The sequence below is a fragment of the Rhincodon typus genome, chromosome 12, assembly GCF_021869965.1.
Source record: "Rhincodon typus isolate 14 chromosome 12, sRhiTyp1.1, whole genome shotgun sequence".
In the NCBI taxonomy this organism is placed as follows: Eukaryota; Metazoa; Chordata; class Chondrichthyes; order Orectolobiformes; family Rhincodontidae; genus Rhincodon; species Rhincodon typus.
In genome coordinates this window covers 34,055,587-34,070,722 of record NC_063343.1, presented here as the reverse complement: position 1 = coordinate 34,070,722, position 15,136 = coordinate 34,055,587, and the positions used below count along the sequence as shown (strand labels likewise).

General features: G+C 39.0%; 1 protein-coding gene across 1 annotated transcript in view; it reads right to left on the bottom strand.

Moving 5' to 3' along the window:
- LOC125484578 (formin-like protein 3) overlaps positions 1-15,136 on the bottom strand; it is a 49,358-nt gene that overhangs the window by 9,587 nt on the left and 24,635 nt on the right. The window contains exons 3-4 of the mRNA XM_048603967.1: positions 7,892-7,969; positions 4,996-5,042 (exon numbers count right to left, since the gene is read on the bottom strand). Coding sequence (XP_048459924.1) covers positions 4,996-5,042; positions 7,892-7,969 — 125 coding nt within the window. The remainder of the gene's footprint in view (positions 1-4,995; positions 5,043-7,891; positions 7,970-15,136) is intronic.

Genomic DNA, 15,136 nt, shown 5'->3' with positions numbered 1-15,136 from the left:
TGTTATCTCAGGTGAATGAGTAAGCTCTATGATATCAAATAAAGAGTTGAAGCCTGATCCAGTCCATGGTTGTGTATATGTCTCTGAACACAAAGTGTCCTTGCTGCAACATTACAATCATAAGTTATTGGCGCAGCCCTAGATGCTGCATTGAAATGCAGAAGCATTCTGTAAGTGGATTGGAAGTATGCCATGATGGTTCTTAGAAGCTGGGACATGTTGGATGCCATTATCCATGGATGTAGACGTGTGTGTGGCTGGTGCCCATGAGTATATGTTGACATGCTTGTGCCTGGTTTCAAACATTTGATTATTTGGAGCAAGTAGCGAGTTGAGTGCTCTTTCTAGTTTCCTTGCTGAGATTTCCAGCCACCCAGCTTTTTTGGTAATTTTTGGTAAGATTAGTGAGAGGAGTTTGATGTTAACAAGACATTTAACAAATGTTAATCTCCATCAATTGGAATCTTGCCTACCAAAAATCTCTTTGCGCCTTTGTGGCAAGTATAAAAGACGGAGTATGATGTCCTTGATGTCAAGCCCTACCATGCCCTCCAAAGCAGTTCTGCACATTCCCAAACACCTTGTGTTTTCCCTTTCACCACTCTTGTCTCCACCTCTACAAATGCCTTTGTTTCCACCATCAGTCTTGATTCACCCATTCCTTTTGGCAGTGAATACCCCCGCTGGCCTTACAGGCCGCCCTTGCACCCTCCTGAAAGAATGATGGAAGGACCCCTGAGTCTGTATTCACTGCAAATCTCTGACCAACTTCACTGAACAGCCCCTAGACATGATTGACCAGATGGCTAACCACTGTCATTGCAGCTGATGTTACATGATACTTCGACTGATTGTGCAGGCTGTACAGAGTGGACTACCGTACACTCCTCAAGCTGTGCCGGCACAGATCACCAGACCATGAGCATCCCAAGCTGATGACTGACCGTGGTGAAGCCGCTGGTCTATGTGCAGGCCTTGACTACCTCCCCTCACTGGCAGCAGCAACCAACTCCCACTCCCACCCCTCCTCCACCGTTCCCTGCCACCTTGACTGGACTAGCCTCCACCCATTTTCTGACATGACCACTTGATTGAAGAACGTGCAGTGTGCTACTCAGGCAGCTGGCAAATATTTTAGGTGCTCAATTGATGTCTTGCTGTTCTGTTAAGATGTTCCTCCACCCCAGAAAGATTCCTAATGCAAAGCAACCTGCCCGGTGTCTACACTAAAGAACACCTTGGCACGGCAATACTGATCTCCTTTAGCTCTGGTTGAAGTGCAATACAATAATAGGCATGTCATGTTATTGGAATGGAAAGACATGGATGCAGTATAGGTTGGTGTTAAGTAAGCAAGCCCAAAGAGAGCAAGTGAGCAGCCCTGAGATTCATTCAGTCTGGCCCAATCTGAGATCTGGGTGCCTGTCCCTGCTGCAGCCTTTCGATGCTAGTTTCTGGTGCACCCTGCAACATGATTCTATGTTTCCTAAGTATATCGGTGATGATCATGATGGATTGGCGCAGGCCAGATGCCAATGCCTGGGATGCTTGTATGGAGTTTCTTGATGTCTAGCTTGTTTGACCGGTTTAGGAAGATTGGAAGCTGATCACAGATGAGGTGAGTTGAGCCGTCAACAATATGTTTAACTAATTATAATCCCACTTAATTGACAGCTAACTAAATTAAAAAATTGCTTAGGGTACTGAGGACTCAATACAGCAGAATGCCTAGAGGAATATGAAAGCAAAATTAGGAAGCAAAGAGTGCACGAGAAAAGAATGCAGACAGAATGAAGGAAATCACAAGTCCTATTTTATAAATATACAAAATGCATAAGAATAAGTAGCGAAAGGATAGAGGTGATCTATATATGGACCCAGAAGATGTGTGCACAGTTGTCAATGTCAGTCATCAATACTTTGTGTCAGTCTTCACATTGGAAAAGAACCATGCAGACATCAGAGTGGAGGGCTGTGAAATATGAGAGGAAATTAACATAGAGACAAGAAGTACTAGTGGGTTTAGCAAACTTAAAAATGGATAACTCTCAGGACCAGTGAGATGTATTCCAGGCTATTGACGGAGGCAAGCGAGGAGATACCTGGAGCTCTGGCAACAATTTTCAAATTCTCCCTGGCCACAGGTGAGAACTGCTAATGTTGTTCTATTATTTAGAAAGAGAAGGAGGAATACACCAAGAAATCAGAGGCCAGTCAGTCTCACCCTGGTGATGGGAAAGTTATTAGAAAGAATTCTGAGGGACAACATATGTGCATTGGAAAGACAGGGATTAATCAGGAATAGACAGCATGGATCTATTAAAGGAACAATGAGTTTGATAAATTTGATAATTTTTTTTGAGGCAGTAACTAGGAGTGTTGATAAGGGTAATGCATTTGATGTGATCAACATGGAATTTAGGAAGCAGAGGGGGATGGTAGAAGGATGTTTCTGTGATCTAAAGTCTGTTTCTAGTGGGGTTTTGTAGGGCTTAGTGTGGTTTCCAATAATGATTTGGAGGGGAGGTGATCAAGAAGTTTGAGGTTTGAACACTGGTTGGCTGGTTATTAGTGATGAGGTTAGACAAAAGCTGCTGGAGGACATCAATAGGCTAGTCAGGTGGCCAGAGCAGTGGCAAATTGAATACAAACTTTTGAAAAGTGTGAGGTAATGTACTTAGGAAGGGTTAACAAGGAAAAATATTACATTATGAATGACAGGATCTTGGAAAGTACTGAAAATCTTGAGACATTTTTTGTGTGCATATCCTAAGATACCTAAAGACAGTAAGCCAGGTAGATAAGGTAGTCAAGTTGGCATACGGGATACTTCCCTTTATTAGCCTAGGTAAAGAATACAAGAGCAAGGAGGTTATGCCGGAACTCTGTAAAATGCTAGTTAGGCCACAACTAGCATGCTGCATGCAGGTTTGGTCACCACATTCTAGGAAGAAAGCGATTGTAATAGAGATGGTGCAAAGAAAATTTACCAGGATGTTGCCTGGGCTGGAGGGTCTGAGATGAGGAAAGATTGGATACATTGGCATCGTTTATGTTGCAGCAGTGAAGGTTGAGAGGAGACCTAATATGCATGTACAAGATTATGATGGGCATATGTAGACTGCATAAGGTGGCACTTTTGCCATTAGTAGAGATAACCAGGGGGCACAGAATTAAGGTGAGAGATACATGGCTAGGAAGAGAGATTTTGAGGAGAAATCTTTTTTACTCAGAGGGTGGTGGGAAACTGGAATTCATTGTCTGAAAGAATAGTTGAATCAGAAACTCTTATAACATTTAAGCAGTATTTAGATGTTCATTCATGTTGCCATTGCCTCCAGAGTTGTGGGTCTGAAGCGGATAATGAGATTAATGTAGTCAGATCTTTATTGAGTGGTGCGGACACAATGGACCAAATGCTGTCCTTTAGTACTCTAAATGTCTATGTGAAAAGAGGTGGAAATAATATCCTTGTGGCAAGGTAAATTAATACCATTTGTATGAGAATTTTGAGTCTACATTTGTCATTGACATGGGGGGTGAGGCTGAGGTAAACATTCATGTTATCAAGGCTTGTGAAAACTAGCATGCTGCCAATGAAAAGGTATTTTGAGACCCCAAATAATCCAAGCTGACATTATGCTGGGTCCAAGAGAATCTGGGCAGGAAATAGTTGTTTTTCTAATTTCAAGGCTGTCACAGAATGGGAGCAAATGCAGTTTTTGTTCATCTCCCCACCTTGTCAGACATTAATATTGACCTTAGGTAGTAAATGGGGAGAAGGCCCCAGAGTTCCAGATTTTGCTCCCAATCCACCATAATCATAGAAATCTAATCATAAACAACAAAGATTTGGATTTGTCACATCTAAGCACTTGTGCCTGTGACTCCTCTGGGACTGTGATCTGACCTACGCACATTCATCGCTCCTGTTGCTTCACCATTGATCACTATTTTCACGCTTATAGCCAGGCTGACATTATGCTTCTGAATTTTCATCATAAAATATTTTGCCTCTCCCCTGCTGCTCCTTCCTTGAAACATTCGTTAAGGTACAACTTCTACTGCCTGACCCAAAAGCCCATTCCTTGGCCTAATGTCCATTTTATTGTTCTTTCTAGTTTCACATTCAAAGCTCTACATGAATGTTCTCATCAAATGCTCCGAGCATGGAGTTGGGATATATATTGTGGCTATAGAAGGTTTTGTGAGCACTGAACCCAAAACATTAATTCTGATTTCTCTCCACAGATGCTGCCAGACCTGCTAAGTTTTACCAGCAATTTCTGTTATTGTTTCTGATTTACAGGATCTGCAGTTCTTTCGGGTTTTAGTTCATGTGTTTGTTCTTTTTTAAGAACATTCAGTGTTGTATAACTTCCCTGCCTTAATATAGGAGTTTCTTAACAATGTCAATAGTAATGAACTACAAAATATGTTATCAGACTGAATTTTGGCTCTGGTGCTCAGATTGGTGTATGCCAAACTATGCACAATGTTTGCTTTTACAACTGTACCAGAGTATGGTCTGACTATTGATACAAGAACTATACTTTCTCTCAGATCGCAGCCTAACTGGCCCCGAGGTGCTGTTTCACTGGTGTGTTTTGCTTGTCCATTTTGATGTATTGTAGGGCTTTGTTCTCCTGGCAGCTCGTTCTTAATGCTTGCAGAATGAATGAAAATGCCTGCTTCACCTAGCAATAAAAATATTCATGATTTTCTCAGGATAATTTCCTCAACTTTTCAAATGTGATTTCTTAACAGCCTGATGTGGCACCCAAACTGAAGCAACCTCAAAACAGCAACCTTGTTTCTTTCTACAGGAGCCTCACATTATTTGCCGTTAGAGTGTTTGAGTGTGGAATTGGAATGTAACACATTTATTTATAGCCACATGTTTCACACTGATGCATCAATACAAAAGTCTCATTTAATTGTGATTTTAAATTTTCAAAGTAATACAACTGCTACTTGGATATCTCCATAACTCACCTTGATGTTTTAATTTCCTTGATATTCATCTTAAAATGTTCAGCCAACTATAACAAGAGAAATGAATGTGGATAGTTTTGCTTGAGTGATATATTAGACCATGCAGAGGAATAATTTGTAACAATGGGCTGTATTTTACCAGGAATGGCAATCTCACTCAGATTGTCCCTGCACTCCCTATTGTACATAACAAAAGAGCTCTTCATTTCTGACAGGAGATTCTGATCATGGTTCCTTCAGAAATGCAGAGCCAGATTTCCATTCTGACAAGTCCTTTGTGGCATAGAAATTTAAAGGTCACAAAGACCACTTTAACAGTTGCTGTGAAATGGTATGTCTACAAGGTAAGTGTGAGTTTAGGGTCCCATTAAATACAGGGACCAAAACTGCACACAGCACTTTAGGTGTAGCCTCACTAACATGATTGTACAGTTGTAACAAGACTTACCTATTTTTAAACTACAACTCTCCAGCAATAAAGGCTAAAATTCTATTTGCCTTCTTAATTATTTGCTACACCAGATACTAACCTATTGTGTTTCATGCCCAAACCACCTGGATCCCTCTGTACTATATTTTTTGGGAGTCCCTCTAAATAATAGTCTGCCTTTTAATTCTTCCTACCAAAGCACATGACCTCACATGTTTGTACATTTAATTCCATCTGTCAAGTCCTTGCCCACTCACTCAACCTATCTATATCCCCTTGCAGATTCCTTACGTCATCATCACAATTTGCCCTCCCAACTATTTTTGTATCATCAGCAAATTTGGAAATATCATTCCCTAGTCCTCTTCCAAACCATTAAAATAGATAGTAAATAATTGAGGCCCCAGGACTGATCCTTGTGGCACTCCACTTGTTCCGTCTTTCCAACCTGGAAAAAAACATATTAATCCTGACCCCCTCCCTTTTGTGTGTTAACCAATCCTCAAACTAGGCTAATACATTAACACCAGAACCTTGAGATCCTATCTTGTGCAATAATATTTTATTATTAGTTTAATTCTGTGACTAGCATAATGCTTTTAACATGCACTGAGTTTGCATTGTAGCTACACTAATTTTGTACATCATTTTTAGATATGTCTGATGCTCATTCTAACATACTCTTCTACATTCGTCATTGAGCCAGTGTTGGTCACTTGGATTGGTGGCAGTGGTAAAGTGAGGGATAACCTAGACCATGAGGTTATAGATTGTGACTGAGTAAAATTCTGCTGCTGTTGACAGCTCACAGTGCCTCATGAATGCCTGGCTTGGAAGTACTAGATCAGCTTTGAATCTATTCTACATTACACAAAAAAGACAGAAAAGGACTGAGAGATAGTTGCTTCTACCAACGTGATCATGGGCAGATACCTGTGCAACAAACAAATTTATGAGGTTTGGTTTTCCTCAGTATTAGTTTTATCAGCATTGCTATAACTTAATTTGGCAGTTATATCCTTTAGGACTAGACCAGTTCAGTCAGTATTGATGCTGCTGTGTCATTCTTGGTTATGGACATTTAAGTGAGAGTAATTCTGCTGCATTGCTACTTTCACTGCTTTTTCTAATGATATTCAATGTGGAGAATTACAAGTTCATTAGCAGGAGGCGTGGTATGTTGCTATGAGGCTTCATATTAAATTGAATTTGAGAAAGGCCAGGGATAATCTCTCAAAATTGTATATCACAGTGCCACCACTTATAGTAAATCTGTTCTGTATTTAGGACAGGATATACCCAGGGATGGTGATGGAGTAGTTTGGAATATTGTCTGATAGGGAAGTCAAGCTGCTGCTTGATGGGCTGTGAGACAGCTCTGACATAAATCACCTGATGCTAGTGTGTAGAACTTTGCAGGATTAGAGTGTGCCTTTGTTATGTCCAGTCCCTAGGATAATATCACGTGCTATTCTTCTTGTAATGTTTTGCAGTACATCACTGTTTATGTGACACAATAACCAAAACCACTGCCTGCAGATGTTGCTGCACATATGAGAATGTTTATAACTAATCCACAGAAAAGGCAATCTAATGAAACAGGACAATCAGCCAAAATAATATGGTAGTAGCTTAAAGATAAAGACACAATACATTCTTTGTAAAACTACTTGGGAGAAGCCAATGTTCATTATTAGTGCTGAGAAAGCAAATCTATCCAACACAGAATCTGATTATTGTTCCAAACACCAAGTACTACTTTTCCACTGTGTTGAGTTCTGTTCAACAATAAATTGTTCAATTAAAGCTATCTTGATCTAAGTATAACCAGTTTCAAAACTATAAAAATTCATGTATTAAAATGACTACAGTGATCAATTACTATCTGAAAAATGATTTTAATCACTGTGAGTCAACTGACTTGCCTAGACACACAGATCTCTACTTTCCATTTCACAGGAAATTGGCACTCTTCTATTTCGAGATGTGCAACTTTAAAACACTTTGTTATTTGGAACTGTGAACTGAGATTTGTATGAACACGTTTTTTTGTGTAACATTCAATTTGATATGCCTGAGTCACTCTAGTGAATTGTAAGAGCGCATTAAACATGGTTTTCAAAAATATTAAAGGCTAAAATACAATATTAAATGCAGCTGATAATTATAACACAAAATTAAGGTTAAGGTGATTCCTAATTTAATCACAGTGAAGAAAATAATAGTTTTGCTTCTGACTACATTATGACTGTTTTTAGTTTAACAAAGCATAACAGTTCAGTTGCAATTGTCCAGACTTGACCTGCTATTGCTGCATACTGTACACTCAGTTGTTTCTTGGTGTCACATGGAATGTACTAAATAGGCTGATGACTGATATTTGGTAAGCTGGGAATCTCAGGAAGCAACTATCTTGGATCGTACGTTTAGCACTTGGCACATCTGAATGATGATGCTTGCAAATACCTCAGCTTTGTCTTTTGTATTGATACGCTGGGCTCTGTCGTCATTGAGAATACGAATGGTGATGGAGCCTTTTTCACCCTGTTCAAAAGAGATAGGGAATTTAGTCCAAAATATAATTTGTGCGGAAACTTAGTGTTACCACTCTAACAAATGCATTGAAAGAATCCTTACAGTTGAAAATGTCCCAAATCTTTTTATGCACATATTAGAACAAAAGGGTTCTGACATTCCTTTGCTCACCCTTCATTCCTTTTAAATCCACAATTGGGAGCTATTGGGATTCAGATTACCCAAAAGATCTAACATGACAACCTCAAAAACTTGCATTTAAATATCAATTTCAACTGGATGTTAAAATTGCTAAAGTCACATTGGAAAGGTGTTATCAAAGGAAAATTGACATCAAGCCACTAATGAAATACCAGGGCAAACAACCAAAAAGTTGTGAGTATCTTAATTGGATAACAGACAGAAAGATTTAGAGAAGAGAGGGAGGGATTTCCAGAGCTCAGGGCCCAAATAGCTGAAAACATGGCTGCTAATGACAGAACATTTGAAACTCAGGATGTGCAAGTGCCCAGAACTGAAGAAGTAATAAAGTAGGTTACGTTAGTGTGGGGGGAATCTGAGACAGCGAGAGGCTGCACATCTCATATTTTTGTGTCTGGATTATTCTGTGATTTAATAATGACTGTACATTGGAGTGTGACTAACCTCACTTCCAAGTGTAAGAGATGCAAGAAGAGAAGAATTGTTACTCCTGTAGAATATGATTGAAAAGAACTTGCAAGCAGGAATCAGAGGAATCTGACTACTTTCTTACTGACTACTTTCAGCTAGCATCAGCTAAGTCATTCTGTGCCTTAGCAACGAAGTGAAAACTACCTGGAATAGAAAGATTGAACAATAGCAAGTCCTGCAAACAAAATGATCAAGCCATTTGTGGTGGGTTAATCAGCAGCATCAGCACAGCGGCGAGAGCGGGCCGTGTGCGTAATGGCGAAATCTTCCCGGCGTTCGGGGCTGGCGACAGAAGCACCAGTGGCAAAGCTCCTCCAGCGATCGGAGGTGGCAGCAGCATCAGCGACAGCGAGAAAGGAGCTCCTGTCAGCAATCAATGCGAGACTCGCAGGCTGACTGAGACTTCAGGCTGTGGCTAGGCCCGAATGCCTGCATTGGTGGTTCCAAAAACCTTTATGAAGATAAGACTTAGAGTCTGAGATCTGGACATTTTTCTTACCTTTATTTCTTCCATTTTTTTTTTGAGATTCTGGTTTTGTAACCAAGATGACACCAGAGAATGGTGACTTTATACACTTTTCACTGTACTCATGTATTGAGTACATGTGACAATAAAATTTAATTCTGAATTCTAATTCTGGGGCAAGGCCGCCAACAGCTTTAAAACCAATGACTAAAACTTAAAAAGGAAATGTTCTGGACGGAGAAACAATGCAATCCTTGAGTTTTGTAGTGGTGTGTGAATGGAATTAGGATTCAACAATAGAGGTTTGAATGAAGTCAAGGTTATAGAAGTTGCAAAGTCATTGGCTATCCAGGAGAACATTTAAACCATTGAGTCTAGAGTCTAGAGGTAACAAAACATGGAAATGAGTTTCAGTGGCAAATAAGCTAAACAGCAGTGGATTGGGCTAAATTACAGGAATGAAAATAAGTAGTCCAGTATCCAAAAATGAAGAGGATAAAAATTATTAAACATTTAGCAATCATACTAGTTACATCAACAAATATTGATCCTACCATCTATTTAACAAAACATTTTAACTTAAAGTAGACTAGCAAGGTTGTTGCCAGAATGACCCTTTTAGATTCAAGAAAACTAAGCATAATGTATATTCTCAATAATCTGCTATCGCATTTGACAGTTTGATCATTACGCCTCAGTCTTTCAAAGGTTTAGTATGAAGTCTATTTTCCTAGTATATCTAAATTCAAACCAATCAAATATTATATTCAAGAAAGTCAGATGACTGAATTGGAGCCAATCATTTCAAATTTTAGAAGTATTTATTTCCATTACAAATATTTGCATTATAAAGCACTACCTCATCCAACAGAAAAAGAAGTAATTTATTCAGTTCCTTGGGCCTACTCTGCCATTCAAGTATATGTCAAACATACGAATAAGGAATAAGAATAAGTCACTGGCCCTTCCGGCCTGCTCTGCCATTCAATAACGTTTCTTTATCTCTGATTTAAATGAGTGCCTCCTTATTTTTAACTATAACTTCGAGTTCTAGACTTTCTCAAAAGAGGGAAACATCTTTTCAACATCCACCTGAACAAGTCCCCTCAGAAGTTTGTGTTTCAATTACCTCAGATCTGACTCTTCTAAACTCCAGAGGATAAAGACTCTGCCTGTTTAGCCAATCTGCTCATTCTGGGTATTAACCTAGTAACCCTTCTCTGAACTGCTTCTAACACATTAACATTTTACCTATGGCAGATGTTAAGCTTACAGGCCTGTAGATTCCTGTTTTCTGTCTCCATTCCCTTTTAATAAAGGATCTACATCTGCTATTTTCCCATCTAATGGAATCTTCCCCTAATCAAGGGAATTTTGGAAAATTGGAAACAATTAATCAAGTATCACATTAGCCACTTCTTTTAAGATGCTAAAGGATCTTAGGGGACTGTTAGCAAGTACCCCCAACAACTTCCTCAGCATCGTTTCCCTGGTCATTGTAATTTTCTTTAGGTCCTACAGTGAGGGCTGATACAAAATCCCTAAGTGACCAATGTTCACTCTTCTTTTTCAATTATCTAATTTAGCTCACTTTCTCTTGTACTCTAATTGTTCCCTTCTTATTCAATTTTTAGTTTTTTTAATATATATTAAATCTTCTGACTTGTCACTCAACTTTGCATATTAATAAGCTTTTTCCTTAAGTCTGATACTATTTTTAACTTTTTTAGTTAACTATGCATGGTTAGTCATCCCCCTGGAATTTTTCTTTCTCATTGGAATTTATATTTTGTGTATTCTGAATTATCTCATTAAATATCTGTCACTGCATTTCCATTGACCTATCCCTTAACCTAATTTGCCAGCTTATTTTACCTAACTTTGCTTTCATGCCCTCATTGTTGCCCTTTTTTAAGTTTAAAAGTCTAATCTTGGACCTTGTATATTCTATTTCCCCTTAATCTGAATATAAAATTCAATCATATTATGTTCCCGTCACCCTACAGGCACATTCACAATGAGGCCATTATTCAATCCTTTCTCATTGCACATTACCAGGTTGAGTATGTCCTGCTCACTGGCCAGCTTCAGAGCATGCTGATCAAAGAAATTATGATAAAAAACATCCAATAAACATCTCTTCTAGGTTATTTTCACCCAGGTGATTTTTCCAGTCTTTATTTAGATCAAAATCCCCCATGATTACCACCATACCCGCCTGATAAGCTCCCATTGTTTCTTCCTTTACACTCAATCTTACTGCTTGGTTAGTGTTAGAGGGCCTGTTCACTACTTCCAAAGTGGCTTCTTCCTATCGTCATCTCTTATTTTGACCCAAACTGTTTCTGTTTCCTGGTCTCATAAACTTAGGTCATTCCTCTGTATTTTGCTAACACCATCATTAATTAATTGAACCAGCCTCCAACTTTTCCTGGCTTCTTGTCCTTCCTAGGTGTTCTGTATTCTTCAATATTCAACTATTCCTCTGTAATGCTATCTGACCATACTTAATTATTTCTATTTGCACTTTCAGTTCATCTGTTTCGTTCTGAATGATACGCACTTTCAGATACAGAGACTTAGTTTTGTCCAAAGCCAATGGGGTTCATAAAAGTTTAAAGCATCCTGGTAGCCGGAATAATACCTCATCGTCTTCATGTAGATGCTCACTGATGAAGCTGGGGAGTCTGAGTAGTTTAATGTGAAACTCCTCAATACTGAATCACCATCTCCAACATTGGAGAATACTACCACCTTGTTGCGATACTGTTGAAGTTTGACATTATCTGAGACAGAGAACTCTTTTTAATTAGAATCCTGCCTTTACTTCGACAACCACCCTCCTAGCATCAAAGTATTGTTTCTATCCTTTTACCAGCAGGAAGATATAAACAAACAGCTTGCCAATCTAACTTCAACAACAGTTCATATATTAAGACATCTACAGCAAGAAAGCCAAGAACAGCAACTGTATGGAAGCATCATTACCTCTAAGATACACACCACTCTTATTTGGACATCTACCCCACATTTCTTCTTTGGTGTTTGGTCAAAATTGTGGAATTCCCCATTTACATCATCAAGGATACACAACTAATATTAGAATAGCTTGTAGTACTAAGGTAACGTATAAAGTTCTGACAGGACAAGACAGGGTAGATGCAGGAAGAATGTTCCCGATGACGTGGGAGTCCAGAACCAGGGTCCATGGTTTATGGATACAGTTAAATCATTTAGGACTGAGATGAGGAAAAATTTCTTGACCCAGAGAATGCTTAGTCTATGGAATTTGCTACCACAAAAAACAGCCAAATAATTGTATGATTTCAAGAAAGAGTTGGATATAGCTCTTGGGGTTAAAGGGTTCAAGGATTATGGCCATAATTGCAACAATTGGTGGAGCAAACTTGAAGGGCCAAATGGCCTATGCCTGCTTCTATTTTCTATGCCTCCATGGTTCAAAAAGGTTCATCAGCACTTCAAGCAAAGTAGGAACATAACACAAAATGAAGGTGGTGGTGCAGAGGTAATATCACTGGAGTAATAATCAGGGTCTGCAGCACAGGTTCAAACTTCACCATTAATAAATCTGAAATAGTAAGCTAGTGTCAGCAATGGTGTCATAAACCTATTGATTTTTGTAAAACTAACCTGGTCTACTCATGTTCTTTAGGAAAGCAAATCTGCCATCATTATCTGGTGTGACCGAATGTGACTCCAGATCCACAGTAATGTGGTTGACTCCTATCTAACTTCTGAAACAGTCTAGCAAGCCACTCATTTCAAGGTTAATTACACATGGGCAACAAATGTCGACCTCGTCACATGAAATAACACAGAAAAAAAAAATTAGGTGCATCTTTGTCAATATTCACATTTTCAAGAACAAATTAAAACTGATATAGGAATACTTGAAATCAAATGGAAAGAATCTAGAAATGCTTATTATTATTTATACATTTGTTGTTCAGTACATTTATCAAAATATATGAATTCTATCATGCAAAAAAATTAGAATATAGAACATAAATCACGTAATTAATGCATTATAAATTTAAGTGTCAAACTTGGTCCAGAAGTTAGCCACTAAATAGTCCAAAACAATTGTTGAAAATTTAAATGTTTCCTCATAAAATTTAAAAGTGATTTTGAACATATAAAAATGTTCTTATTTACAATTTCTATATATTAACAGAAGTCCACAAAACATTTGCAATTAACAAAGTAACTTGGCAGGAGTGTGAGAAGTAACACAGAATATTAAAGGGTGAGGCATTTCACCAAGACAGAACATTAAGAGGTGATGTATTTTGGGAGGACTAACAAGGCAAGGAAGCACAGATTGAATGATTGGACCCTAGCAAGTACAGAGGATCAGAGGGTCCTTGGTGTGCATGTCCATCGATCCTTGAAAGCAGCAGGACAGGTCTATAAGATGGTTAAGCCATGGTTAAGGGATAGGTGGCGTAATTAGTCAAGCATTGAAAACAAGAGCAAGGATTTTATGATGAGCTGTGTATAACATCTGTTAGGCCACAGCTAGAGTACTGTGCGCAGTTTTGGTCATAAACTGTATGAAGGATGCGTTTACACTAGGGAGGGTGCAGAGGAGATTCACCAGGATGTTGTTTGGGCGATTTGGCCATGAAGAGAGACTAAGTAGGCTGGAGTGGTTTTCCTTAGAGCAGAGAAGACTGAAAGGGGATCTGATTGAAGTGTCCAAAGTTCTGAGGGAAATAGGCAGGGTAGGTAGGGAGAAAAATTCCCTTTTAGTAGAGGGGTCAATAACTAGGGCACAGTTTTAAGGAGACTTGAGATTTTTTTCCAATCTAGAGATTGCAGGCATCTGGAACTCATTGCCTAAAAGAGTGGTAGAGGGTGGAACCCTCAAGACATTTAAGACTTTTAAACCTTCATTTGAAACAGCATAGCATAAGGCTAGAACCAATTGTTGAAAAATTAGATTAGAATAGATGGATGGTTGATGACTAGTGTGCGCATGAGGGGTTGAGTTTCCGTGCAACTCTATGATTCTGCAAGACAAGAATACCAGGGTTCACAAAATAGTGAGGGAGACAGATAGGAGTAGCATAGAGAGCAGTAAGTTACTAGGTGAAGTAAGAGTAAGGGAAAATTTAATCAAGTCTAAATTAGGGTTACCGAGCATGCATGTGAATGTATGGAGTATAGTAAATAAGTTTGGGGAGTTAGAGACACAAGTTGTCATGTGAAAATATGATGTTATGGTGATAACAGAGACCTGGTATAAGAAAGGGCAAGACTGGGTGTTAAATATTTCTTAGTACACAGAGTTCAGAAGGGACTGCAAAGGAAGGAAAGGAGGAGAGGTGGTTAGTATTGGATAAGGAGTGGCACAAGGAAGGGCAAGACTGGGTGTTATATTTTCCTGGGTACAAGGGATTCAGAAAAGTTTGCAAAGGAAGGAACGCAGTAGAAGTGGTATTATTGGTTAAAAAGCAATTTCCGTGCTAGAGAAAGAGGGTGTTTTAGAGGGATCCAAGACAAAAACGAGTCAATCTGGCTGGAGCTAAGGAAAAAAAAAGGTGGTCTACAGACCACCAACTATTGGGAAAGATGTAGGGGAACAAATCTGCAGGGAAATTACAGAGATATGTCAATGGTACAGAGCAGAATATAATGAGATACTGTGATTGCCCAAATATAGACTGGGATACTGTAAGGGCAGTGAGGTGCAAGTGTTCCTAGATAGTTTTAACAATTTGTTCTGAACACAATGTCCTGTCCAACAAGAAAACTGTGCTACTGGACCTCATACTTGAAAATGAGGTGGGCCAAGTGGATCAAGTGTTACTGGGGAAATATTTAGGAGACAGAGATCATTGTATCATGAGGGTAGGATGATGGTGGAGAATGATAATGGTTAATCTAGGAAAAGAAAAAAAAAAAAAAAAAAAAAAATCACCTGGTGGTGAGCTGACTTCAATGGGGCAAGAATGGAGCTGGGCAGGGTAGACTCGATGAAAGATTGTAACTGAACAACAGGCCAGCTTCAAAGA